The 27,447-nt window shown below is 43.5% G+C and overlaps 2 protein-coding genes across 9 annotated transcripts in view; one reads left to right on the top strand and one right to left on the bottom strand.

Moving 5' to 3' along the window:
- The window catches only part of DOCK7 (dedicator of cytokinesis 7), a 95,121-nt gene that overhangs the window by 19,560 nt on the left and 48,114 nt on the right, over positions 1 to 27,447 (top strand). For all 8 annotated transcript variants that reach the window (XM_021542714.3, XM_021542721.3, XM_021542730.3 and 5 more), the window contains exons 3-14: positions 2,560 to 2,735; positions 2,835 to 2,903; positions 5,337 to 5,466; positions 5,573 to 5,785; positions 6,163 to 6,248; positions 8,163 to 8,229; positions 9,444 to 9,593; positions 10,346 to 10,426; positions 11,478 to 11,643; positions 12,277 to 12,419; positions 14,062 to 14,155; positions 15,457 to 15,619. In XM_021542714.3, the coding sequence (XP_021398389.2) occupies positions 2,560 to 2,735; positions 2,835 to 2,903; positions 5,337 to 5,466; positions 5,573 to 5,785; positions 6,163 to 6,248; positions 8,163 to 8,229; positions 9,444 to 9,593; positions 10,346 to 10,426; positions 11,478 to 11,643; positions 12,277 to 12,419; positions 14,062 to 14,155; positions 15,457 to 15,619 (1,538 nt within the window). The remainder of the gene's footprint in view (positions 1 to 2,559; positions 2,736 to 2,834; positions 2,904 to 5,336; positions 5,467 to 5,572; positions 5,786 to 6,162; positions 6,249 to 8,162; positions 8,230 to 9,443; positions 9,594 to 10,345; positions 10,427 to 11,477; positions 11,644 to 12,276; positions 12,420 to 14,061; positions 14,156 to 15,456; positions 15,620 to 27,447) is intronic.
- ANGPTL3 (angiopoietin like 3) lies at positions 16,348 to 26,225 on the bottom strand. Its single transcript, XM_021542840.3, has 7 exons — positions 25,651 to 26,225; positions 24,470 to 24,580; positions 23,571 to 23,688; positions 22,755 to 22,868; positions 21,511 to 21,606; positions 19,698 to 19,958; positions 16,348 to 17,811 (listed from the first exon to the last, which is right to left on the bottom strand). Exons 1-7 carry the CDS (start codon positions 26,146 to 26,148, stop codon positions 17,630 to 17,632), a joined length of 1,380 nt encoding a protein of 459 aa, XP_021398515.2. The 5' UTR covers positions 26,149 to 26,225; the 3' UTR covers positions 16,348 to 17,629.

The following is a 27,447-nucleotide window of genomic DNA, read 5'->3' on the forward strand; positions in this document are numbered from 1 at the left end:
GCCCAGCAAGGAGCAGCATGGCTGGGGCTCTGTGCTGGCCATGGAAGGTGTGGGGGGATGCTTTTCCCAGCACCTCTGGACACCCCCTGCTTCTGGAGCTTCTGCCCAGAGTTTTGTTACTCATTTTGTTGCTTTTATCACCATTTGGAAGGAGTCTCCAGTGCGGGGTGGTTCCTCCTCTTTGGTTCTGAGGTTGGTCACATTTGGCACAGAGCAGCACTGGGAGCTGGCAGCACTTGGGAACAAACAGGCACTTGGAGCAATTCCTTAAGGAAAAGCTGTCACCCTCTGAAGGTCAAGAGTTGCATCCTCACCCAGGGCACCACTAATGTTGATTTTTTAAAAAAAAATTTATTATAGTCTCACAAAGTGTGAATTCTATGGTAATTCTCTTTAACAAAGTAAAAATGGAGACATATTCTTTTTCTATAATGTTCTTAAAGGATAAACTGTTTAATTAAGAAATGATGCTTAAATTATTTTTATTTTTAATCTAATAATTAACTACTCATGACTTGCAATGCAGATTTTTTTATTTATTTACACAATACTTAAACTCATGAAGAATGTGAGAAGGTAAAGAAGGATTAGCTTTTGCTCTAAAACTTTTATCTTGTTTTATATATTATCATATTCTAAAATTTTAAACTCTTAAGTTTTCTACTATATGATATCACACAGTTTAACTATACACTTATAATTTGTGTTGTATTATTTAATTTTGGAACCTTTTTTTTACAATGTTAGGTTAAAAGTAGTGTTTGTGAGGAACAGGGTGAGGTGGTGACATCTCAGCTGTGCTGTGGCAGGAGCAGTGACAAGTTCTGCTCGTGAAAACAGTGAGAAGTGTCTGGTTTGTGCTTTCAAAAGTTCTCCAAAATCACACATTTTGAGTCCATTTCAAGAGTTCAGGATGAGAAGGGGGGAAAAGGTTTTGGGATTAAAGAGATGCTCATCATCTCCTTGTGAAAGGTGTCCCTGCCCGTGGCAGAGCTGGTCTTTAAGGTCCCTTCCAACCCTTCTCTGATTCTCCTGATATTTCTTTACACAGAAATTAATTTGTTTCTTCTACCTAACTTGCAGAATCAAATACCACATTTCCAGCCATCTCACATTTTTTTAAGTGAACCAGATTCTTACCTGGCAAAAAGTCACCTGGTCCAGCTCCCCTGAATTCCCTGGAGTCATGCTGGTTTCCTGCTGAAGGGTTTGTCTTCTAAGAAAATTGCAGTATTCATTGAGGTTGCTTGTAGTAGGGAAATTGTTTCAGTGCCCTCTGTGTTAGCCAAGTCTTTTTCCTTGAATAAAAAGTTGACTTATTACAGAACTTGTTGGCAATAATTTGAAAACTGGAATTTGGGGTTTGTATAGCAATATTTCCAAGAAGCACATTTAAAACTGAAATACCAAGTGTTCTTTTTAAAGTCATCTCCAACACAAGCTACAGAATAGTTCCTTGTCCCACAGAAATCATCTGGATGACAGGAAAGGGGAAGTTAGTAGAGAAAACTGCTGAATTTGGATGTGCTTTTGTGACTCTTGTTAAAACACTCAGCCTCACTGGCATGTGCCAAGGAATTCTAGGAAATCTGTCAGTTGCTGTAGAGACAGCTTCCTCAAAAATTGTTTTTAGTGTTTCATTTTCTTAATGGCTATGTTTATGTATAGCCTCATAGCATAATGATCTCATATCAGAATATTTATATGTATTTATGTAATGGGATATGTAAAAATACAAGTTATGCAATGTGAGTATGTATCCAGTTTATGCAAAGTTTCTTCTAATGTATCTAAAAAAAGCTCAGGGTGGTGAGATCAGCACTGCCAGTGTAATCTACTGTTTTCCTGCACGTTTTCAGTCATTCCTTGTGCTTCAGATAAAGGCTTTGTGCCAATAAAGATGATTTTTAAGCATCTATTTTATTGAGGGCACTGTCCCTTCCTGGCATGGGCAGAGTCATTGTGGCACTAAAGGCTCTAATACCAGGGAGAAGAGGTGGTTAAACTTGTACCTGTGGTAGGTGAACATTGTGTTTTGTGTTCCCCAGAGAGGTGGTTTAATTCAAAATAATGTTAGTCCTCAGAGCTGTGTGGCTGCCTGAGTTCCTGCTAAATCAGGCCTTGCTCTGGGTTCTGCCTGGGGGAGGAAGGGTTCCTGCATCTTGGATCAGGATCAAGGTTCCCTTTGTGATCAGAGCCTGGTGAAAACAAATCCAGGCTCAGATAAAGTGGGCAATAAAGTACTAAGTTTCCTTTTGTTGTATTTCCTGAAAATAGATGTAACCTTTTCTGGCTCTAGTTGTATTTTTTAGGTGGTGATGGTACGCACCAGAGAAATATGCAGAGGAACATCAGATAAAAGATAAGGCAGGAGAAGCAGCTCTGTGATGTGTTAGCTGAGGTTAACACCACTGGGGTTAATCACCTGACGTTGCACCAAATCCCTCAACGAGGCAGAAGAACTGGTTTAAAAAAAGAGAGCAGAAAACGCGCGCGTGATTTTCCTTTATTTCTTCACCTCGGCGTAAGGCTCTGTGGTGGTGCTTTGTGCCTTCCCAGGTGCCTCTCACAGAAGCTGTGGACCCTGTGGACCTGGAGGAGTATCTCAACACCCACCCTCTGGCCGTGGAGTCGGGGCCCCTGCGGGACCTGCTGGAGTTTCCCCGCGATGACATCGAGGTGGTTTACACCCCCCGCGAGTGCCGGACGCTGCTGTCGGCCGTGCCCGAGGAGAGGTAGGGCACCGGCTCACCTGGTGATGCTCCAGGGAATGAAATCAGTGTTTAAGAAATCCCCATCATCACTTTGGTCTTTGTTGTTCGTTCTTTTAACAGCGAGATGGACCCTCACGTGAGGGACTGTGTCAGGAGTTACACGGAGGACTGGGCGATCGTGAACAGAAAGTGAGTGAGAATCCCCGAGGTGTTGGTCACCTCAAGTTCATATTTAAATTTTGGCCAAGTGCTATAAGGAGGCTCAAAAATATTGTTCTGGCTGCTGATTCCATGTGCTCTGGCTTTTCGTTGCCAGGTTCAGATGAACTGATATTTTGTGTTTGGGAACTTGGATCTTGGATGTCAAAAGCCCTTGGGGCATTTTGGAAAATTTAGGCCATTTCAGTCCACAGTTACTCCTTTACCATGGTAGAGCAATTGGAGAGTGTGGACAAGTAAAATTACTTAGAGCACTTGTTTCTTCCTATGTTCCATCTGGTTTTAGTTCTTTTTAGAGACAAGTTGCATTAATTCTGCAGTGATTTATGAGGAGTCACCACCATCTGATAGACAAGATGCTCTCTGCAGCTTCCTTTGATTCCCAGAGAGACGTGGGGAAAGTACATAATTCAGATAAATAACTGTTAATATTTGAACCATCACAACATTTACCTAGTGAGTTAACAGTTCAGAGGATGGGCATGCATTGATTATTCCATGCAAATTACAGGAAGGGTTCTGAGAGGCTTCAGTTGGAGCAGGGACTCTCTCGGATGATTGGAAGTCTGATGACTTCAAGAGCTGCTGTCAGGGAGTGAGTGATCCATGTGATGTGCATCACCTACAAATGACTTGGCTGCAGCTCCAGCTCTGCCCTTGTGGCAGTTGCTACAATTCACTGGTTTAATGTTGTCCTGAGAGCCACTTCAGGGGATGCTCAGGATGTGCTTGGCACTGCTAACGTGACCTAATAAAAAAGTGTTTTGTAATCTCATACCAAAATAAAAAAACCATCCAGAAAGGAACCCAAGAGGGAGGGAGATGTTTTATTAACTCCCAGCCTTGGCAGCAGAGTCTTGGATACACCACAGACCTGGACAGTGTGACCCACCCAGCCACCCACTCCTGGCTTCTCAGTGACTTTCACTGGTACCTGCAATTCCTGACTGTGATTCCTGCTCTGATGAGCTTTATTTGGTGGGGTTTTGTCCTCTGAGAGTCATAGCACTTCCTGCTTGGATAAAATCATGGCAGTGCACTGGGTAGAGTTACTGCTGGAGCAGGGAAAGAACCCAGAAGCTCAGCTGGGAAGGACTGAATTGTTTTTCAAGTAAAGGTGCCAACAATTTCCTCTTAATCCATCCCATTGGATGGTTCCAAGTCCTCTGGCTAGCTCCAGGGGCACAAACCCCATCTCTTGGAAGAACTGCTGGATCGATTTGTAACATTCCATTCTTTTCTTCCCCACCCAGGGGAAATAATCTTCATTATTATGTCCGTCTCTGCTTCCAGTTTTTTTGCAACCAAAATGTTTTTGAGGCAGGGGAATCCATCCTGTGGTTTTCAGTAATCAGTAATTTCTTTAATGATATTGGAAAAGGTGAATAAGTTCACTGGCCCGAAAAAAATCCACTAGCATATTCTGATTTCAAGCTTATGGCATAATTTCTGTGTGCTAGACTGAGGAAGTCAGGTGTTAATTAGAGATAATTTGCACTTGTTGGTGGAGCTGTGATGGGAATGCAGACATCCAGGTGAGGATTATATAGATTCTCTTGTTCAGGTCTCAGCAATTACAGCCTAGCAAGGAAAATGCATTCCTCCTTTTTTCTCTTCCCTTCCTTTATTTGCTGCTAGCATTTCCATGGTTTTCCCATATCTGGAGCATCCCTCTGTGGTAACTTTAGTGCCAGTGCATGGTAAGAACAGTTAATTCTCGATGTGAGCCCAGGAACTGACTTGGAGTGAATATTGCAGGGAGGCCGTGGCTCTACCCATGTGTGTGTGTATAAATACAGACGTGGTGCCATTTGGCACCCAAAAATTTGTTAGTCAAAGAGATCTGCTCCTGTCAGCACAGCAGGCAGACTGTTCACTTGTAGGAGCTCTCATGCTCTGGGAAGCTCTGAGGGACCCACTTTCCTCACAAAGATGCTATGTGAAGACACTTGTTTCAGTCAGGGTTGGAAAATTGTTCTCCAGAGGTGCTCAGGATTTTCCTGAGTTGCTGTTTTGGTTTTCCAGTTAATCATTTTATCTGCTCCAAGTCAGTTCCTGCTCCAGCAGAACCACTGGCCTTTGGCCCTTGTGTTCCCGGCCTGTTTTTAGCTTGGCATCACAATGGCACATTTGACAACGACTTTAATTGGCCCTTGATAATCCTCCTTTTGACATCACCCAGAGTGGCTTTATAGATGAACAGAGTGACATTGTAGTGCTGGAATAGTGGCTGTTGGATGATGCCCCAGCTCCAGTGGAGCTGACTGGAAATTGTGTTTGCAGAGAGCAGCTCCTGCCTCGGGAGCACCCACGCTGACAATGCTGGGTTTGTTCCGGGGTGCTGCTTCTGGGGTCGGGGTCAAAAGGGCTGCTAAGAATGTGTTTGAAATCCTCTGTTTGCAGATACCACAAGCTGGGAACTGGGTTCAATCCCAACACCTTGGACAAACAGAAGGAGAGGCAAAAAGGGCTCCCCAAACAGGTCTTCGAGTCTGATGAAGCTCCTGATGGCAACAGCTACCAGGATGAACAAGTAATGTGCCTTTAAAACCTGGCTTCATAAAACCTAATTTATAGTCCTGCTTTAAAAGTGCAGTCCTTTTCCCATTAGAAGTTGCTTTTAATTTGTTGGCTCTCAGGATGACCTCAAGCGCCGCTCAATGTCGATCGACGACACTCCCCGGGGCAGCTGGGCCTGCAGCATCTTCGACCTGAAGAACTCCCTGCCTGATGCCCTCCTCCCAAACCTGCTGGACAGAACCCCAAACGAGGAGATTGACCACCACAACGAGGACCAGAGGAAGTCCAGTAGGCATAAGGAGCTTTTTGCACTACACCCAGCACCAGATGAGGTATTTTTACATGCATGTGGGTGAGATTACAAAAGTGAAGGGTATTGGGAATGTGAAAGCTGTCAGTCTGCCAGGGATTTAAAGCATTTAAGATCACCTGTGTTTAACATGCATGAGAACTGCAGCTATTTTGTGTTTTTCAGCATATTGTCTTGCCCATAGATATTACTTTCTGAAGATTGGGTTTCCCTTCTGGTTATGCAATTGTAGAAACATTAAAGGGATTTAATTTAGCATGTTTATAGCTGCTGATGAATGCACCGTGCTGGAAAGCCTCAGATTAAATTGGTGCTGTGTCTTAGAAGAAAAAAGTGATAGATGTGTTTGCCTCCTGGTTCTGCTGGTGGTTTGTACAGGGTTTGTATCTCTAATTCCAGGAGGAGCCCATAGAGAGACTCAGTGTCCCTGAAGTACCCAAAGAGCACTTTGGCCAAAGACTCTTGGTGAAGTGTTTGTCCCTGAAGTAAGTACCACTCCAACAGACAGAAATTCAGAATTTAAATCTGCTGCTGTATTCACGTGCATCTGGAATAACTCCACTGCCTTGTTTATTGCCCTGGAAGGGTGATTGCATTGTTTGGTCATAGGCTTCCAGGTTCATTTTGTAAAGCTTGAGTTACACAGTTGTATCTTCATGACTTCCTGCAGATTGATGAGACAGGAAATATCCTCCTTCTCCTGGCTTTTCTCCCTGTTGCTTTCCAGCTCTACCTGTTCCATGTCACTGGCACACCAGTGGCTTCACCACGCTCCTCCAGGGCTTTTAACTGGTGTTCTCCTCCCTAATGAGGAAATTTGAGATTAAATTTAAAGATCAAAAATGCTCGAGCCTTAAAACCATAAAGACAACCAAAGATTTCCCAAAGTTTAGGCTCAACAACCTTGACTGTGTCCCTTTAAGAGTGAAGACTTTATACACTTAGTAAGCATTAACTGGAGGAATAGAAACCTGTTAAACAAGTTTAATGAAGTGGAGCTCCTGAATATAGGGTTACCTGCAGCTGGTTCATTGCCTATAACTCTTCTCTAATAACACAAGGTAAAATTTTACTGTTATTCCCTTGGAGAAATAAAGTACAAAACTGATTTTCCACACTGCTGTATTCATCTTCTGTGTCCTCAGTTAGGTCAACCCTTCTTATTAGAGAGCTCCAGTTGCTGCTCATAACTGAGATATATGTGTGGGACATTTCTCCTGCTCGTAGAGTACTCCAGGACCTAATATAGCCATAGAGATGAACTGATTTTGCAGCCTTTTATGAACTGGAACAACATAATATGCAGTAGCAGTGCAGCTTTCCCTCCAAAGGAGGGTGTCTTTAGCATAAATAAGTTAGATGCTGGAAATTAATGTTTTCTGCTCTTTAAGCATCTCTTGCTGACTGCAAATTTATAGCAAACCTGCCCAGCTCCATGTTTGCTTGTGTACCTGGGAATCTCTGAGCCTGTGCTCGGGGATGTAATCCAGGATTGTGCCATCTCAGTGGCACAAAACAAGGGCATTTTTCCCCAGGGAGAAAGCTCAGATGACCTAAGCGGGGTCATTTCCAGGTTAATCTCAGCTTTGTTGCAAAACTGGAGAAAACACCTGTTTGGTGGTGTTGTCCCTGTTGGAAGGAGGAGTTCCAGGCTGAAGCTGATCTCCCTGCAAGGGCTGGGTGTGGAGGGGATCCCAGCATGGATGGGACATGGATTTTGTGGGGAGCTTGTGCAGACAAAAATGGCATTTCAGCCCCTGCTCACTGTGGTGCAGGGATGGGTTTTGAATGTTTTGAGATTCCTTTGTCTCCCCAGGTGTTCTGACAATAAGTTCAGCTCTGTTTGGTGGGTCAGTGTTCTTGTTGGGAGTGTTGGAATTTGCATGAACACTGGATAACAGTCACTGTGAAGAGCTGGCACCTTTCTAAGCGAGTTTTTGCTATTTTTTGACAACAGTTAACAATTGAAAATTGCCAAAATAGGTGTCCCTGATGTCCAGAGGCAGGAGCCTTCTGGTCAGGAAAGCTGAGAGGAGCAGTTGGCCATTTATCTGGGGCAGCACAGGAAATTGGCTCCTCCAGGGCATTAGGGGAGCTGAGTGCTCCAATTATCCCAATTAACAATTCCTCCCCCTCTGAGGAGGCTTTTGGGCTGCTTTGCTTTGCTTTCAGTGAGTTAAAATGGCTTTTGGAAGGTGCAGGGAGCACTGACATGGTTCTGGTGGGAGGGAGCAGGACAGGAGTGGGGTGGAAATTGGGAAAGAAGATCCCTTTGGAGCAGGAGCAGCCCTGGGGTTGGCTCAGCTGTTCACACATCTCAGGGAGGATCTGGGGACAGGGCTGGTTATTCCTTCTGACAAAATGCAAGTCAACTGATTCTGTGTTTTCCTTCTTTCAAGATTTGAAATAGAAATTGAGCCCATTTTTGCAAGTTTGGCTTTGTATGATGTTAAAGAAAAGAAGAAGGTAGGTTTTTAATTACTTGAGTGTGACATTTCCACTGAAATCTAAACACAAGAAATGGAGGAATTCATTCTGGTGGCAAAGCTTTAAGAGGACAGTGACATAGAGGTTGGAAGAATGATGAAGGCATTTCATGAACCATCTTGTGTGTTCTTCTTGGTAAAGCAGTTGAGGTATAACCACTTTCCTAAAAATATTATCTAATATGACAGTGCCTGAAATCAGAATATATATATATACAAATATATGTATATATATGGAGTCCAATTTGGCTTTCAAAAGTCTCTTCCCCAGAGAGAACTTAGGTAACTGAAACCTTTTATTTAGATTAAGTTTTTATGACTGTCTTAATCTCTTTTTGGTGATTCAGCATGGCATGGGTCCAAGCAATGCTTCAGTAATGCACAGAAAGTCACACATGCTAAAATGACTAAAATAAAAACAAATCTGAGGAGTCTTTTCAAGATCTAAGTTGTAGGAAATGCAAAATACATTTATTCACCTATTTATGTTCTCTATTTAATATTTAAAGAGTCTCTTAGTTTTCCTTATTCAAGATATTAGCAGTAGTAGAGAGAAAAATGTTAAAAATATGCATTTTGACATTTATCTCTTTAAGACTTGAATTTAATGCATTGAGATTTAAGTTATGTAGATGAGAGTATGTGGAATATTATGTGAACTTTGTTTAATATTTAAATCACATTTCATAAGCCAATTTTATCATCTCATTACTCCTTTTTTTTGGCTCTAACATAATAAGTTCTTTAGTGACCTCTGGTGTTGGTAGCCTGCTCACATCTTTTTGGCTCTGAAGCTTTGCAGTGAAGAATTTGGTGTTTCAGAGTTGAAAGGCTCAGTGTCTGTCTTTCAAGGTGTTATTTTTTCTTTTTCTGTTTCTATTTTGATATTTTGGTGTTTCCAGTTCAGCTAACAATGGTAATTCCTAATTCTGTGATGGAGCTGCAAACCTTAGGGGAGCTGGAGGAAATTTTATGGGTAGTTTGTGGTGTTTCCTCCATTTCCTTTCTCACTGTCCTGCCTTGATTTCTTAATCAAAAAGGTTTTGTTTTTTTTTCTTTTCATACATGGTTTGACATGAGTTTTTAACATGTATTTTAAAACAATTTTAAATTGTTCATGAAGAATTTAAAAAAAAAAAAAAAAAAAAAACCACAAACAAACTAATGCTTGAAACTACCTAATTTCTTTCTTAGATTTCAGAGAATTTCTACTTTGATTTAAACTCTGAGCAAATGAAGGGAATGCTTCGGCCTCATGTCCCCCCTGCTGCTATTTCCACCCTGGCCAGATCTGCCATCTTTTCTATCACCTACCCATCGCAAGATGTCTTTCTAGTAATAAAGGTAAGAAATGCCAGGGAAATTGAAATTATTGTAGTCTTTTGTTTTTTATTTAAAATAAAATGGAAATCCTGTTCTCAAAAGTGTGAACAGAGCTGCTTTATTTCAAGTAGTCTCACTTAAGTTTATTTGTAATTACCAGTTCAGTGCACTGGGAGAGAGTGTAATAACCAGTTCAGAAACTGGAGAGAGCACAAAGGTTTGCTTGATGATATAAATCAGTTTTCTGGGGCTTGACCTTGGTTTTTGTATAAAACAATTTGCTGGCTCCTGAAAATGACAGATAATTCAGTGATTTAAAAATATCTATTGATCTGAATCTCATTTCAAAAAAGGATACACGCCCCTCAGCCATATTTTCAGATGTATTTAAGGGCAGAAATTGCCAAGAGAGCGAGATCCATAAATGAAATAAAATGCAACATTGGTCACTCCTGGGATAAAGTACACAAAGATAAAAGTTATTCTCTGTTCTCCCCTTTGGCTCAGTGAGTGCACAAATGTTGCTCTTTCAGGTTGGTGTTTGAGTCAAGATTTTTGGCTGGACTCTGGGTAAAAATCTTGTGGTGAGAAGGGGAGTTCAAGACAGATCTGCAGTTTGCAGGCAGTGTGAAAATTCTGCAGGAAATGCTTCTTACACAAAGACTTGCCAGGCTTCAGCTCTTGTGAAAGAATTCTTTCCTTCCTTGTGCTTGTTCAGTTTATTAATCCTTGCTGGATGCATGTCCTTATAATGCTTCATTTTCCCTTCTCAGCTGGAAAAAGTTTTACAGCAGGGAGATATTGGGGAGTGTGCTGAGCCTTATATGATTTTTAAAGAATCTGATGCAGCAAAGGTAAGAATTTCTTTGGTGTTTTGATAAAAAATGAAATGTATTTTGGTTTACGTTGGATGGTTGATACTATTCCTGTCTTTAAAAGGATCCATTTTTAATTAGGAATTTAATCCCATTCTAAAGGCCAAAGAAGAGCCAAAGACCTTTGAGTCTTGTTGCCTTTTTGGGGTGGAGTAGTTAAAGGTCAGCAGATTTTGTGGCTGTCAGGGGAGATTTGTGGTTCCCATCAAACTCAGTCATCTGTGATTCCCTGGATCAGCTGAGTCAAGGGAAGGCAGCCTTTGATGGGAATTTGCAGTAAAAACTTCAACTTTTCCACCATTTTTGCACCTTTAACCCCATCACTTCTGCCTGGTTCTGAAAGAACCTCCCAAATGGTTCCTGATTTCATGTGCAGTTGGGTAGGGCCAGGTGGAGATCAAAGGGTTGGATGAGGGGCAGAGCAGAGGTTCCAGCCCTTCTTGTGATCCCAGCCTCTCCATTTCTCAAAATCTTGGATGATTTGTTCACTTTAGGGAGGAAATAATTTATTAAGAGGTTGATTAAAGCTCTGAAATTTCCTCTTTAATATGCAGAGCTATGGAAGAATCCTCTTTTATTCCCTTCTTTCCTGGACAAAATGAGTATGTGAGTACTTGTTTGAGGAGCGTTTTGAGTTTCCCACAGAACTCCAGATGATCTGAGCACTTCCTGCATAAAATCACATTAGGAAAGGCCCTTTCAGACTTCAGAGGGGAAAATTTAGATTTTCTTGAAGGAAGAGTGAGCAGATGAACTCACTGGGATTTGCCAGGCTGTTCAGGAGGGTTAGGAATATAAAAGACTGTTCTGACTGTCCTCTGGTGGCCTCTTTTGGGAAGCAGAAGTTGCATTTTCCCGACATTTGGTGCTGCTCCTCTGGAAGGTGCTACCAAAACACACAATCACTGCGAGTTAGAAAAGACTCCATCATTCCTCACTGATTTTGCTAAATGAACCTCTGACCCTGTTCCTCTTTTTAACCTCTTGGATTGAACATTTTAACCTCCTGTATTGAACATTTTCTTCACAGAACAAGGAAAAGTTGGAAAAACTGAAGGGCCAGGCAGAGCAGTTTTGCCAAAGACTCGGGAAGTACCGGATGCCTTTTGCCTGGACAGCCATTCACCTCATGAACATTGTGAGCAGTGCTGGCAGCTTGGAAAGAGATTCCACAGAAGTTGAAGTTGGCACAGGAGGTACAGGACTTGGCATCTGCAGGAGGGAATGTGGGCAAATCCAGAGGTTTTGATTCATATCCTGCAGCTGCTGTTGCTCCTTTTATCGCTTTCCTCTCCCTACCCTGATGGTCTGGGGTCATGGTTGAACTAAAGCAGAAAAGTCCATGATAACAAATGGATTTATCTTTCAAGGATTTTACTAGCAAACCATCTGTTATATTATTTAAAACCAGGCTTGTGAGACTGAGGGAGCATTACAGGCTGATGAACATTTTCCAATGGAGTGGATTAATCTTTGCGAGCCACATAGCTCATCCAAAACTGCTCTTCAGCATCCCCAAAACTGCCAACTTCATCATCTTTCAGAGCAAGGGAAATACATAAATCTCAGCATGATAAAGACTTTTATAACAGCAGGAAGGCACTGGGCTGAGGTGGCTGAGAGGGGAGCAGGAGTCAGCTGTGCTCCGCAGCCTCCTGGAGCGGGATTGCCTGAGCATAACCCCCTCTTCTGTCACCTCATGGCATCATTCCCTCTCCTCCTGTGAAGGAATGAGTTTTTCCTTCAGCAGGAATCCTGCCTGGGACAAAAGTAGGCTCTTGGACTGTAGTTTTTCTGCTTTATTTCCTACTCACTGTTGTGTTTTGCAGAGCGTAAGGGGTCGTGGTCGGAGCGGCGGAACTCCAGCATCGTCGGGAGGCGCTCCCTGGAGAGAACCACGAGTGGGGACGAGGCTTGCAACCTGAGCAGCTTCAGGCCAGCCACCCTGACAGTGACCAACTTCTTCAAACAGGTGTGGCAGGGAAAAGTCTCACCTAGGAGTTACTGCTTGGACAGGAGGATTGGGTGGTGTGAGGTCGCTGGGTGGTTAATTGGTGATGTGATTGATTTCTGCTCCCCAGTCGCAGGGAGTCTTTGAACAGCATTCAGTGGGTTTGTTATGGTATTTATCAATTATTGTGGAATAACAGACTGGTTTGGGTTGGGTTTGTTATGTTATTTATCAATTATCATGGATAACAGACTGGCTTGAGTTGGGTTTATTATGGTATTTATCAATGATCCTGGAATAACAGACTGGTTTGGATTGGAAGGGAGCTTAAAACCCATCCCATCCCACCCCTGCCATGGCAGGGACACCTTCCACTATCCCAGGTGCTCCAGCCTAGTCTTGGGCACTGCCAGGGATCCAGGGGCAGTCACAACTACTCTGGGCACCCTGTGCCAGGGCCTGCCCACCGTCTCAGGGAACAATTTCTCCCTAATATCTAATCTAAACCTCCTCTAAGTTATATAATACATAATAATATATAATATATTAATTCTGGTAGTAGTGAATCTAATTCCTAAGTTACACATTACATATTATATAATATATTAATTCTGGTAGTAGTGAATCCAATTCCTCAGAGTGATTTAAGGTTGACATCAGTTCCCTGGACACATCCAGGGATCCCTGAGGAAAACAAAGCATTTTTCTTGTGCTGCTTTTCTGAGTGGCAGCTCCACTTAAACAGGGCTTGGGATTTTCCTGAGCAGTGGCAAACATGATTAAAGGGAACAGATTTTTTAGTTAAGCTTAGCAAAAAGTAACAAAATGAAAATTTTCTAAGATTTGCTTAATGGCACATCTATCTAAGGAAGAACCGGTCACTAAGTTAGTAATGATTTACAAAAGCATATATTGATTTACATTGTTGAGATTATTTTTACTTTGAAGCAGGTCATTTTATTTAATTTGTCCTTTAAAAACTGCCAAACATTACTTGAAGATTTTAAATTTCAGATTCTGTATTATCTTCCTTTTCTCCTGTTAAGTAGTTGAACACTACCCAGTGTTTTCCTCCTTCCATTCCCTGAGTTTTTAATATTTTTTATGTTGTGACTTCTTACCTTTAAAATCATATCTCTTTTGGTTTGGCGTGGCAGAGTCCCATTTTCTGTAATATTTCCAAAATTTGCAAAACTGAGCTATTAGAATGGGCACAAAAAAGAGTGACAACAGATTCCTTACACTTCCTACTTTTCCTGAAAAATAAGGCTGTTCTGGGCTCATCCCAAAGGAAAGGCAGATGAGAGGGAATGAAGATCATGTCCTGAATGACAGATACTTTTTCAAACTATTACACTTGCTAAAAAATGGGTATTTTTGGGAAATCTCTTAGCAGCTATTTCCAGTTTGGAAAAAGATAATATTGATGAGGAGAGAAAAGGCTTTCAATTAAAAGTTCCTGCAGCTGTCAAGGTGATTAATAAGGGATGAAGGAAGGGGAAAGGATGGAGAAATGAAGTGTAATTTAACACATGAATGGTAACACCTTGTTCTGGGAAGGGCCAGTTGGATGTCAGAGGGAAGAGCCTGTGGGGTGAGAGGGTTTGTTGACTCTGGCAGCCCTGGGGGGTGTTTGGGTAACCAAATCTTGCACCCTGAGCAGGAGGGGGATCGCCTGAGCGATGAGGACCTCTACAAGTTCCTGGCTGACATGAGACGTCCCTCGTCGGTGCTGCGCAGGCTCAGACCCATCACAGGTATCCAGCTGTCATTGTCTGCTTTTTCATGAAGGCATGGGATCATTCTTGGGCTGAGAACCATTTGTTACTCAGATAAACATCAGTCTCAGAGGCTGTGAGATTTTAAAGGGGCGAGCAGTCAGCTGTAGCTCAAAGTGGTCACAAGTTCTTTGTTAGAAGGCAATAAATAACTTTCTAACCCAATGGACAGTTGCCAAAGGGTGTATTTTGCTTTTTTAACCTATCAGCTTTACTCACTTCTGCTGCACTGGGGATACTTTTACCAGTGGGCTTTTATCACATTTATATGCTTCTATTATAACTTCTAAACTCTCAGTTTACTCTATACAACCACACCGTTACATTATAAACCCTTCACCATCTTATCAATACGGTTTCTTACTTAAGGCATATTCTTACTTACAACTCTAGAAACATAAGTCCATGAATTTTCCATTTAATGTCTGTGTACTGTACCTTCTCACCAATCCAAGCTTCTTCCAAAGCTGCAAGGACACAGTCTCAAGCTGTGCCAAGGGAAATGCAGGTTGTATATTAAGAAAACATTTCTTACAGAAAGGTGATAAAGTTCTGGAATGGCTACCTGGGGAGGTGGTGGAGTCACCATCAACATGTTTAAAAAGCCTGGATGTGGCACTGGGTTCCAGGGTTTAGTTGAGGTGTGGGACTCCATGATATTGAAGGTCTCTTCCAACCCAGGGATTCTGTGAATTCTGTTAAAGCTCTCCAGGAGCAGCAATCCTGCCTCTTCCTTGGTTCATCTCCCAGCTCTCAGCTGGCCTTGCAGCCAGGTTAGGTTTTAAGAAAACTTTGCCAAATTATTTTGCTGCAAATTAATCTTGGCTCTGGTCTGCCACGGCCTGGGGCAGTGACCACAACTTCCAAGCCCTTGAGTGTTGTGATCAGTTCACCTCTGGTTTGTAGCTTGACAATCTCAGGGTTTTTCAACCTTGCCTCTGGTGGAATTTTGTTTGTAACAATAGCTGGGCCTCACAGGAGCATTATCTGGACTGCATTTCCTTAGTTTTCCTATGACAAAAGCATCTGTGCTTTGTTAAGATGCATATTTTCTGTTGGTTCTTATTACCTGGTCCCCAGTTGCCTTAGATATCAGTTGGATCCACTGATACTTGTTAACAAATCCACTTCATCTGTAATTTATCATTTGTTGATTCATTAAATTCATATATAGGATGTCAGTGAATATACAGGAAATTAACCTGAAGAAACAAAGCACAATTATGCTTTTAAAAATTAATTTCTATTTATTAATAAATAAAATTCCTTTCTTCTTGCAGCTCAGTTGAAGATAGACATATCTCCAGCTCCAGAGAATCCCCACTACTGCCTAACCCCAGAGCTGCTGCAGGTCAAGCTTTACCCAGACAGCAGAGTCAGACCAACAAGAGAAATCCTGGAGTTCCCTGCCAGGGATGTCTACGTCCCAAACACCACTTACAGGTCAGAGTTTTGAAATCTATTTCACTTTTCAGGGCTTGAGTCTGACAAGTGGAGAAATTCCTCCCTTATCAGTGGGCTTGTTACAAAGTTTGGTTGATGGGCAGAGGTGCTGTGCCAGAGGCATGGGAAGGGTTCAGGCTGTCACAGCAGAAAAGGCTCAGCTGGGGAGGGACAAACAGGTTTGCATCAAATTTGGCTGTGCATAAGAACATGGGGGAGGTTTCTCCATTTCTCCATTTGGTTAAATTCTTTTGAGTTTTATGTAGGGTTTTTTTTCCTTTGTTAAAGTCACCATTTTCCTACTGGTTTTATTAATTTATGTCACTTTCAGTGACTTTTTTCTTTCTTTAAAGTGAGGGATAGAAATAGAGAAAATATATAATCCCTTTGTTCATATTTCCATTTTGGTTTCCAAGCAATTTCTTTGTTTACAATACTTGACAAAAAATCCTCTGAAGCCCTGAAAAATAGGAATTTTTTCTAAATATCTTGGGAAACAATAATCTTTGTATAACAAAATCCAGGCTGGGACCAGATTTCTTTTCATTATGTACCATTATTAATTTAAAGCTTTTGCACAGTATCTTTGAAGACATTACATGGTTGAGTGGAATTGTCTTCATCAGCTGAGTAATTTCACCAATTTAGCAAATCCTTTATTTAAATTTAGATACAAACCAGGTTTTTATAAATCAAAACTTGCAATAAGGGTTTAGTCGAGTTCCATGTTCTGTATTTTGAAAAGTCTCAGCCATTTATTTATTTGTCTATTTATTTATTGGACAGGTAATTTAACATTACAGTAAACCAGTACAAATAAGCAGCACTGCATGATCTCATCTCTGTTACAAACCCATGAGAAGCAAAAGGATTTTTATTGCAGCATTTCTGTAATTAACACATTCTGTTCACGGGGTTTCACTCTGACAAATGACAACCAAAACCATTTCCTGTGCTGAGATAAAAAATCCACACTGTACAAGGGTTGGGGAAGATAAACAAGTCAATATGACTCAGGGGAACTGCAGGACCGGGGCTTTTGTCACTCAGCACTTCCAGGGCCAGCCCAAGGCTGTCACTCAGTGTTCTGCAGCTGAAGTTCACCACATGAGTGTCCCCAGGAGCTGGACCAGCCCTGCCCCATGGGCTGTGCCTGCTGGGTTTGTGGGTTGGCACCCTTGACCCCATTGGAGCAGCTGTTCCCTAAGTGAAAGGTGTTTTGGTGTGTGCTCACTTGTTTATTTAATTCCTTAGCTGGTTGGACTGAAAGGTCACAAAGGCTTGGCTCGGATTCATTTCAGGTGAGGAGAGCAGATCTCTTCCTCCTTTCAGTGAGTTTGAAGTTTGGCTCTTCACTTCCCCTGGGCAGCCCCAGCTGTGCTCTGTGGGATCCAGAGGAGCCGGGCTGCTCTGCCCCCTGTGTGTGCACAGAGCTCCAGAGAGCATGGATTGGCCTCAGCTACACTCCTGGAAAATTGTCTGGAAATACCCAGAGCCCTAGGATGAGGAATTACCCATCTTTCATTTGCTCCTGAAGCATTCCACAACAAAAGCTTGAACCAAACATTCAATTAGTTACTTCAAGAAACAAAATTTCTCTTTTTTCCCCCCGTAAACGTTTTCCTTAGGGTTTTGCCAGCCCTTTGTTGCCAGAAAAGACTTTTTGTTTTCCCTATTACACAACCCAGAAAGGAATGCACAGCCTGAAAACCCATTCCCCTAAACAATATTATCCAATACGTGACAGGTTGGCTCCTAGACATTAGAATTTCATCCAGGGGAGGGGAAAACTCCATAAAAAGTTGCAGCACATTGACACTGGGGCTTGAGGGAATGACAATACTCACCAGACATTTTGTAAGACCATCTCAGGTGCCTCAGGTTTATGTTTTGGCTCCATGCAGGGCATGGATTGGGACAAGGCATCTGTTGGTGAACACAGCATCAAGTCCTTTGGTGTGGTGAAGTTCCTTGTGTTTGCTCTGAGTTAAAATGCAGCAGGTTGAGCGCTCAGTCAAAGCTTTTTAAGTCTGTTGGGTGGATCATTATTTTGGTTGACTTGAGCAGGTAGTATCTTCCTTTCTTAGGTTTCCAGTATAAACCTTTTCCTCTGTCCAGCCTGCCTCTGGACCTTGGCGTGACGTATTTCCCGTTCAGGTTGGTTTCCTCACACTCACTGTGCCACCAGCCTCCTGAGGAGAAACGTGGGAATGTCAGTCTATGGCAGAGTAAACAGCTCCTGTTTGCAACATCAATCTGCTTTAGACCCTAAATTCCATCTAAATTGGCATTTACCCAGGATTCCCAAATCACTGAATTGTTTAGGTTGGGAAAGTCCTGTAAAGTCGCTGAGTGCAGCCATTCCCCAGCACTGCCAAGGCCACCACTGCCCCATGTCCCCAAATGCCACACCTGTCTGGATTTTAAAATCCTCCAGGGATGGGGACTCCACCACTCTGGGCAGTTGTGCCAGGGCTGGACAACCCTTTCCATGAAGAAATTTTCCCTCTAATCAATTTAAATCTCCTCTGCTGTAGCTTGAGGCCGTTCCCTCTCCTTCTGTTCCTGGGAGCAGATCCTGACTGCTCTGACTGTCCCCTCCTGGCAGGAGCTGTGCAGAGCCAGAAGGGCCCCCTGAGCCTCCTTTTCTCCAAGCTGAGCCCCTTCCCAGCTCCCTCAGCTGCTCCAGACCCTTCCCCAGCCCCATTCCCTTCCCTGGCCATGCTCCAGCCCCTCGGTGTCCTTGTCCTGAGGAGCCCTTCCCTGCATATGAGATGTCCCTCTTGGCATTCTTTCAGGCATCCACAATTTTCAAGAATGCCTAGGATGATGTACAAAGTGTTTGTTGCATGAAGCAGGTGGCTGGAGGACAATTTTGTATCCTGTGGTTCAGTCATTTAATTGCTCCTTTAGTTGTTTGCTTTCTCCTATAAACTGGCAAACATAAAAGCTTTGTAAATCAGAGATTTACAAAGGGTTTAAGGGCTCTTAATTAAGAACCCTTTAACCAAATTATCTCCGAGGAGAAATGGCCTCAGCCTTGCATCTCTTGCTCTTTTGAGAGTGATTATACTATGTATATATAACAAGCAGCTAAAATCTGCCTTTGAATGGAAACTCACTCATTATTAACTTTGGGGTTTTAGCCTAAAATGAGTTAGAAGTCAATTTGTCTTTGGGCTTTTTGCAAAAAGGGATCAAACAACTCAACCTGGGGCTTTCACACCAGACCAGGCATCAGAGGAGGGACAGCCCTTTGCTTCAGAGTCTGTAATCTAATCCTGGGGGTTATTTCAACCTGTGCTGCCTGTTCTGTTTCTGATGTTGGTCATTTGCACAGGAGGACAGGATTAGGTGGGATATTGGGAAGAATTCTTCCCTGTGAGGGTGGTGAGGGGCTGGCAGAGGATGTCTGGAGAGACTGTGGATTCCCATCCCTGGAAGTGTCCAAGGCCAGGCTGGACAGGGCCTGGAATAGTGGAGGGCGTCAGGATTGAAACAGAATTCACAAAGTGACTGGGTTGGAAGAGACCTTCAAGATCAACACCTCAGCCAGACCCTGGCACCCAGTGCCACATCCAGGCTTTTTAAACACACCCAGGGATGGGGACTTCCCCACCTCCGTGGGCAGCCATTGCAGAACTTTATCACCTTTCTGTAAAGAACTTTTTCCTGCTCTCCAGCCTGTATTTCCCTTGGCACAGCTCGAGGCTGTGTGCTCTGTTCTGTCAGTGCTGCCTGCAGACAGAGCCCAGCCCCAGCTGGGCACAGGCACCTTTCAGGAGCTGTGGGGAGCGCTGGGGTCACCCCTGAGTCTCCTTTTCTCCAGGCTGAGCACCCCCAAGGTGAGCTTTGAGCTCCCTCCCCAGCGCAACCATTGCTTGGTGCAGTGAGTGTGGAGCAGAGCAGTTCCATGCCCTTGGAACTGCTGAGCACAGGCACCTTCCAGGAGCTGTGGGGAGCACTGAGGTCACCCCTGAGTCTCCTTTTCTCCAGGCTGAGCACCCCCAGGATGAGCTTCGAGCTCCCTCCCCAGCCCAGCTGTTCCTTGGTGCAGTTCCATGCCCTGGGGCTGTACCTGGGTGGCTCTGGGGACAGCTGGAGCTGCTGGCCGTGTCCCCGGTGGAGAAGCGCAGCTCGGCGTGCTCCGGCAGCGCGTTGGGAATGCTCCCGGACATCCTGGACAGCTGCAGGGTGAAGTTGGTGCTGGGGCCCCCCAGGCTGAAGCTGTACTCGATGTGCCTCCTGGTCCCTCTCCAGTCCTGCAGCTCGATCCGCAGCAGGTAATTCCCCTGCTGGGTGATGGAGTAGATCTTCTTCAGGCCCAGCCAGAATTCCTCTGCAAAGTTGGAGGGAAGAGATGATTTTAGGGATAAGCTGCAGGTAGTGTTGTGAAAATACAGTATTTAAAAGGTCTTATTAATTGCTTTAATTAAATCAGTGATTTGAGTCTTGGGGACTGTTGCTCTTTGCAGAGGTCTGCTGCTACATTCTTTTTGTTTACTTCTGCTTAATTGCACACTGATGATCAATAAAAGCAAGAGTTCTAAATGAACTGGAGCTTCCCCCTTTAAGTTTCCCACCTCATGTGGAAGAACTCTGAGAGGGAGCTGGAGACATTTAAGAGGTGTGTAATTGGAAGTGTGTGACTAATGAAGCGAGTGACATACATAAAACCTAATGGCAATTGTTGCATTTTGGGAGGAAAGAGCTGTAGGACCAAACTGGGGTTTCAACACCCTCTTGTACAAAGGGAATTTTTCTTTTGCTGGATTTCTGATCATTAGTTTAATTGGTTTCATATATTATATTCATTAAGTAGCTTATTATCAGCGCAGGTAATTGCCACATGTACAGAGTGGGGCTGAGTGTGAGTGCCAGGCACACAGCTGGCATTTAAAGCCATAGAGCACAAGATGCTTGAAGAAAACACTCCATAATTTCCAGGTGAGGAGCTGTAACCTGGTTTATTTTATCCCCTCAGAAGATGCAGAAGAGCACTGAGTAAGACATAGCTGAGAGCAGTGAAATTCTCTGTAAAACTCAACACTGAAAACATTTTGCTGCATCTTGGTGTAATATTTAGGAATTGGGAGACCAATCAAGGAGCCATTGAAGCATTCAGCAAGATCAGATAAACTTTACAGATGAAAGTCTACCTCACCTGGGAGCTCCTATCCCAAAACTGAGGGAAAGGTTGAGATACAGCAGCTCTTTATAATAAAAGATGTGGAAATAAGTCAATATTGCTGCTCACCTTGATGAGGTTTGGATCTGTGCTATACTTAGAAAGTCAGACTATTTCCCAAACAAGAGGTCACTCATCTCGTACAAGAGAAACAAGGAGAAGATTCTGGATGAGGAGGCTGTTAGGCAGCACTTGGTGCTACAAATTCTTTGGAGTTGATGATTAACAGGGGAATGTGGGTGTTTCCTCACCCTATCCAGCCATGGAGGAGATTGGTCACTCTGGAGAAGCCTGAGGTGTTTGCTCAGGGGAGCACACACAGCCTTGGGCTCTCCTGAGGCTGGAGAAATGGATGGGGTTTTAAGGGTAACAGGATTGCAGGAAGGTTCAGACAAAGTAGTGACAGCAACTTCATGAGGTTTTGCCTCTGTGTGTATTTGAAATGCTTTGAGAGGTGCTTTTATAAATAGTAAAATTTTGATGAAGTAGTGCTTAAAGCATTCTGCCCTTGATTCAGTTTCTAAACACACATTTGAAGGGATGTCTTGGAGAATTTCACGAATTAAATGTTCTAGCAAGCACTTCCTGCTATTTCAAATAAATCAGCTGTTATTTGCAGGTTTGGTCTGCTTTCCTTTCCATAAGAAGATTCAGCTTCTCAAATCAACTGATACCAAGAGACACACAAGAAAGGAATATTTACCATTGAGGTCACCAAAACCATTTGTGTAGGCATCCCAAGTTTGGTTGAAATCCAGTGATCCATTCACTCTCTTCTGGATTACAGTCCAGGATGTGCCTGTGAAAAGGGGAAATAAGTCACAGCTTGGCCTTGGCCTCATTCCCTGTCCCTGAGTGTGCTCTGGGCTGCTCCCATTTTGAGGTAGATTGAGTTAATTGAGGTCTTCATGAAGAGAATTCAAATGAGCCCAACTGGAGAGAGCCCAGGGCCTTTCAAGTGTCCTTGGCCCACCTGGAGTGACTCCTCTCACAGAATTATTCTGTTAGGCTGCCTTAACTGGGTTTCACTTGTTTGTGAGGGCTGAGAGACAGAGAAATTGATAAAGAAGAGATAAGAAGAGCCCCAGACACTGGCTCAGAGGGCCAGACTGCTGATAGTGCCCAGCTGCTGGCACAGCATTGGGGCAGGGACGAGGTGCTGGGGCTGTGTCCAGGCTGCAGCTCCACGGGGGTCTTCCTGAGCCCAGGTCATGACACCCCACTTCAGCTGCTCCACCCAATGTCAGCAAAGGAGCTTTTTGCAGAGGGCAGCCCTGTGAGTTGTGTTTGCACATCCAAACACGTGAGATGGCCCCACATGTTCCCCAGCTCTCTCAGGGCATGGGAAGGGGATGTGGGACAGGCACAGAGCAGCTCTGGGGGATGCAGAGAAACCAGGCCATGAGGGAATTGGCCAAGTGTGGGTGGCAAAAGAACAAACTTGGGTTTCTTAGGAAGGTGACAGGACAGTTGTGTTCCTGGCTGCTGTGCCACCCAAATGTGGTGCAGGAATCCCATCCCAGGACTCACTTCTCTAGGTGTTTGGCACAGCTCAGTCTAAAGCTGTATTAATGAACAAAATTGTACTTTTGTAAAAGCAAAGTGTTTGCTTTTCTTTGAGAAATGCATTCATGGTTGCCCTATAATGGCTTTTGTGATGACCATTTTCATTACCTACAGCTAAAGGGGCTTGGGATTTGGATATCCTTAATTTATGGCATGATTGCATGTCCTTCCCTCAATATAAACAAGAAGGGAGTAGAGAATTGGGGCAGTGATAAGGAGATTTCAGGATATGGGAAACCTGAGTTCAGAGCAGACAGGCTGCTAAGAGAAGTCAAGAGGATCATAAATCACAAGTTTTTCTGTACTTTGGGAAAAGACAAAGTTGTTTGGCTTAGAGGAAGAAATTTCTGTGAAAATTAGATTTGCTGGCACAGCTCTTACCAAATTTCATTTCACAGTAGACACTGAAAGCTTCTGAGCCATTGGGCTGAATAGTGTAGACCCCACTGGCCTGCACCCCAGTGTGGTAGAGAGCAGTGCAGTCAGCAGCAGCACCTGGGGAAGCAAACAGCCTGTTAGAAATCCTGCTTGGGGTGTGCTGAGCTGAGAGCTAAAGACAAAAATGGGAATGATCCTACTGGGAATTTTATTTTACAGTAAATGTCATTGAAATGGGCAGACTGCTTTGGGCATAATAGTGCAGCTGCCAAGGTGTGAATAGGTTGGATTGTCTGTGTTTTTTAAGTTAGGCAGGATTTCAGTCTGGAGGACTGTGAAAAGTTTCTAAGGCCTAAGACTAGACTCTGGCAAATGGGCTTCCCTCCCCTTGTAAAGTTCCTATAAATACCGTGCTCACTGCTGCAATTCATCAGTGCCTTTCAACTTCAAAGAAAGGACTTCTAAATCATATAATTAGCCAGTGTGAAGTAATGAGTTCTCTGTTCAGGCTTCGCAAGATAGACATGGGTAAAAGCATGGTCACAGTATGTTTACAAAAGGGGAATGGATCCTGTTACTGCATTTTTGGACATTGTTCCTGTGTGTCACCCCAGAGACAAGTACAGCTGGAGTGGGGCTAAATAGATAATAGCATTTTTTTTCCAAAGAAGGGAATCTAATTCCTTCCCACAGCCCAGTGTATAACATAAAAATCTTCTCCTTTTAGTCTTTGGCTCCTACAAACCAATCCAAGGCTGTCCCAGAGGGTGGTGGGAAGGCAGCATGTGCTGCAGTCACATCTCAGAGATGGGGTCTCACCATCAGCTCTGTATGTCCCAGCCGTGGGCCTGTGCACAGCAGAGGGGATGGGCTCTGCTTCCTGCTGCTCCTCCAGGAAGGAATTCTCCAGGAGTTCCTGGAGCTCGATGTGGTTTAGCTGGAACAGCCACAATTACACTGTTAACTTCCCAAGGCTCTGGAGTGATGAGGTTCATGGATCAAGACAATGTCATGCAGAGAATAATTTTTCTTGCAAGTGTAACCCTCTGGAATGCCCAGTTTACCACATAAAAATAACTGCAGCTCCATGCTGGTGGATTTTAGGAGTGGGATTGCCAGCTGTGCCACTACTCTGGCAGGGTAGGATTCACGAGAGGGGGAAATGACCCCTTCTCTTGTGGTGCACCTTAATGAGCACACAGATTTAACTTATTTAATAATAATTTTTAACGGGCAAACAGATTTAACTTATTTCCTCAGACCAATAATACCAACAGCTGAGTTCAGAACCCACAGTTCCTTAGGCTGAAATGCATTTTCCTCTCAGAATAAATTAAACCTGATCATGCTGGTTGTACTGTATTACAGTGATACAGACTTCTACTCTAGGAGTGGATTTTGAAAATTGAGAAAGAGGTAGAGAGCAATGAGACTTCCAGACCAATGGAAGAGGAATAATGTGATGCATAATAAGAGGTAAAAAAAAAGAGCAGTCAGGAAATGCAGCAGCCTGGTTATGAGAGACAAGATCTCAAAGCTGTTGTTGGCCATAGCTCCTGCCTGGCAGCCCTGCAGCCTCTCCCCAAAACAGATACCTCAAAATGATCCACACCTTCCTCTGCACCCCAAACTCAACAAGGGGTGCCTGACCCCGAGGGTTGGACCCCAGCTCCCTCAGTGTCAGGAGAGATGGAAGGACAGGCAGGGTGGTTCTGTACCTTGTCCTGCAGCTCCATGATCTGGTTGTGCTGCCTGTCCAGCTGCACGTGCTGGTTCTCCACGATTCTCAGGAGCTGCTTGATGTCATTGTCCTGCTGCTCCACGAAAGCCTGAGCACCGGGAGAGGAGGATGGAGGAGGGTTAGGAGCAGCAGAAAACCTTCAGCAGTGGTGCTGCCTCTGTAACTCTTGTCCTGGGGCCAGTTTTGAGAGGCACAAACCACTGAACATTGCCTTCCTTTTTCCAGAGAATCCTAGAATATCTCTAGCTGGAAGGGACCCACAAGGATCATCAAAGTCCAGCTCCAGATGCTTTCCCTCTAAATTGAAAAGTTTCTTTGCCTCTGGAGTGAGCACCTATTTTTTGGAGACAAACTACTGGCAGCTTTGTAGACACTTTTTAAAATTTTTTAATCACATCCAGAACAATTATGTTCTGTGGAATTGGCCCTTGATTCAAACTAGATATATGGCAGCCATCAAAAAAGGGGAAAATTGCCAGCATTTAGAATATCAGTTTGGGATTAGAGAGATCAGGATTCATCTTTTTGCTTTGACATAAACATCCAGCATTTTCCCATACAAATTGTTTGGCCTTTTTATAATTCTGCAAAGTACAGTTAGTATTTCCTTTTCTGTAGAAAACCTTATACCCACCTAACTGCTTGCGTGATTAACACATTAATTTCATTAACACTTGTAAGAGGTTCTTTGGTTCTGGAGGTCCTACAGGTGCTATAAATGCCCCTCTCAAAGGTTAAAGCTCCCTGTTTCTGCACTGAGAGGCAGTTCCCACTGCACTGATTTGGGATGAGCTGGTGATGTACAAACCCATGGGTTTGGGAATCTCATCATTTTCTCAATAGCAGAACTTTTTTATCATTGTGATGACAAAATTCCTTAAAATCAATTTGCAGATCAATACTGAAAGTAATAACAGACCTTTATAATTTCACAATATTTCACTGATTTCGCTGGGGAATTTTACTGCAAAATTAACGCTGTGTCAGAGTAAGGCAGTGGTTTTTTTTAAGGTTATTACACGGATTTCTTTCTCAAAATGCAGACTAGTACTCCAGTGAGGAGCAAGGGGAAGCATGAGCTTCTGTTGCATAATTACTGATGATGGCATTGCAGTGTATTTTGGCTCAGTGTGTCAGGGCCTTTCACAAGTCACTTACTTTGAGTGAAGAAATTTCTTTTGTCTCTTGCACCGAAGGCTGGAAAACGGCCAGTTTGGTGACCTTGTCCTCCAGTCCCCACACTTGCTCCTGCAGCTGGATTTTGTTTTGGATGAGGTCTTCAATCTTCAGGTTCATCTCCTGGGAGAGGTTCTTTATCTCCTCATTGTTGATTTGCAGCCTGGCCGTGGTTTGCCGGAGCTGTTCTTCTTCCTCCTTGATTTCGCTGGTTTGCAGGGAGAGCTCGTAAAAGGACCTGTCAAAAATGTAGAGTTTCTGAAAGATGTCGTTCATCTGCCCCTTGGTCTTGTGGACAAAGTCTTTGAGGCCATGCCCCAGCTGGAGGAGTCCATTGGCCAAGATTCGGACATCGTCCAACATCGCAAATCTCGATTTCGTTTCGGGAGATCCGGCGGAACCCACGGAGAAAAAATCCTTGTCAGCAGCAGCTGGGAGAGCCAGGGAGGCCAGGAATAGTAAAACTGGAATGATTTTCATGTTTCCTGCTCTTGCTTCTCTTTGCTCAGGATGCAGAGACTTTTCCCTGCAGTGACAGCTCGTGCTCTGTGGCTGTTCTGGCTTGCAGAACTTGATCTATTTATGCTGCTCTTCATTTTAGGAGAGGCAGAGCAGCGGGTTGATCATTAAGCTGTGTGTGTTTGAACGAGTGTAACCCCTCCTGAATGTAGGTTGATACCTGGGAAGATAAAATTGAGAGACGGGCACGTTGCTGATTAAACTGGTTCTGAACTTTTCCATCTGCCAGGCCTTCTGGTGTAAAATGTTATTGATGACACGGTGTTTTTCACACAACTCTTTTTAATAGGTTAATTTTGGGTCATAATCTCGGTAAGGGCTTAAATTGCTCCTTGTTTGCGTTGTTTGGTTCCCTTTATTGCCTCAGGAGTGTGAAAGGATTTTGCCATGTTTGAGAGCACTGGATGTTCAGGTTGTGAAGCTCCTTGATGAGCTGTGGAAGGGCAAAATATTCCCAAATGATTCACACAACTTGATTTTCATCTCCAGCCGTTTTCTGATGTAACTCATTGTGCTGCAGTGGATTTACTTGTCATCGAGCCCAGATTAAGTGAGAAAGAGGGAATTAGGTCCAGAGATTGCCTGGATGTGATTCTGCTGTGTTAAGGTTTGTGCAGTAATTTACACCATATAAAACTTATTTTTTAAGAGCTGCTTTGCAGAGGTGGGTGAGATAAATAATACCTCGCTTGCATTTCTCACCTTACCGTTCTTTTTGCTGTTTAAGATTCACACTGCATGAAGAAAGGCTGCAAGTGCTCTGAAATAAATGCCCAGTTCTGCAGTGGGTCTCTGCATGGAAACGTGGGGGTTTTTGGGTAGTATTGCAGTGTGAATCAAGAGGTATTTCTCTTTCTATCTCTTTCTAGACTCATTCATAGCAATCCAAGAAAGCAAAATCAAGCATTGCACAATGTGCTTTGGAGAGTTTTCAGGTTTTTGCTAAATTCTTGTATGTTTGGAAATTCTTCCCCTGGACTTTTTGCTATGTTGTTGCTGTACATATGCATGTATGATATGCAGCATCTGTAGAAAAAAAAAAATGTTTAAAAAATGAAATTTTTACCTTATATGTTGAATTTTTGGTGTGCTCAGGGGTTTGTAATATGCAAGTAACCTTCCCATTCAAAATTAAATACTGTGAAAGTAGTTTAGATCTCAGATTAATTGCTGAGGAATATTTAGTGCCAGTATGATTGGGATCAGAGTTATTGGAGTACCTGAAGTATGGAAAAACAGCAGAAGCAGGGAGATGGTCAG

The sequence above is a fragment of the Lonchura striata genome, chromosome 9, assembly GCF_046129695.1.
Source record: "Lonchura striata isolate bLonStr1 chromosome 9, bLonStr1.mat, whole genome shotgun sequence".
In the NCBI taxonomy this organism is placed as follows: domain Eukaryota; kingdom Metazoa; phylum Chordata; class Aves; order Passeriformes; family Estrildidae; genus Lonchura; species Lonchura striata.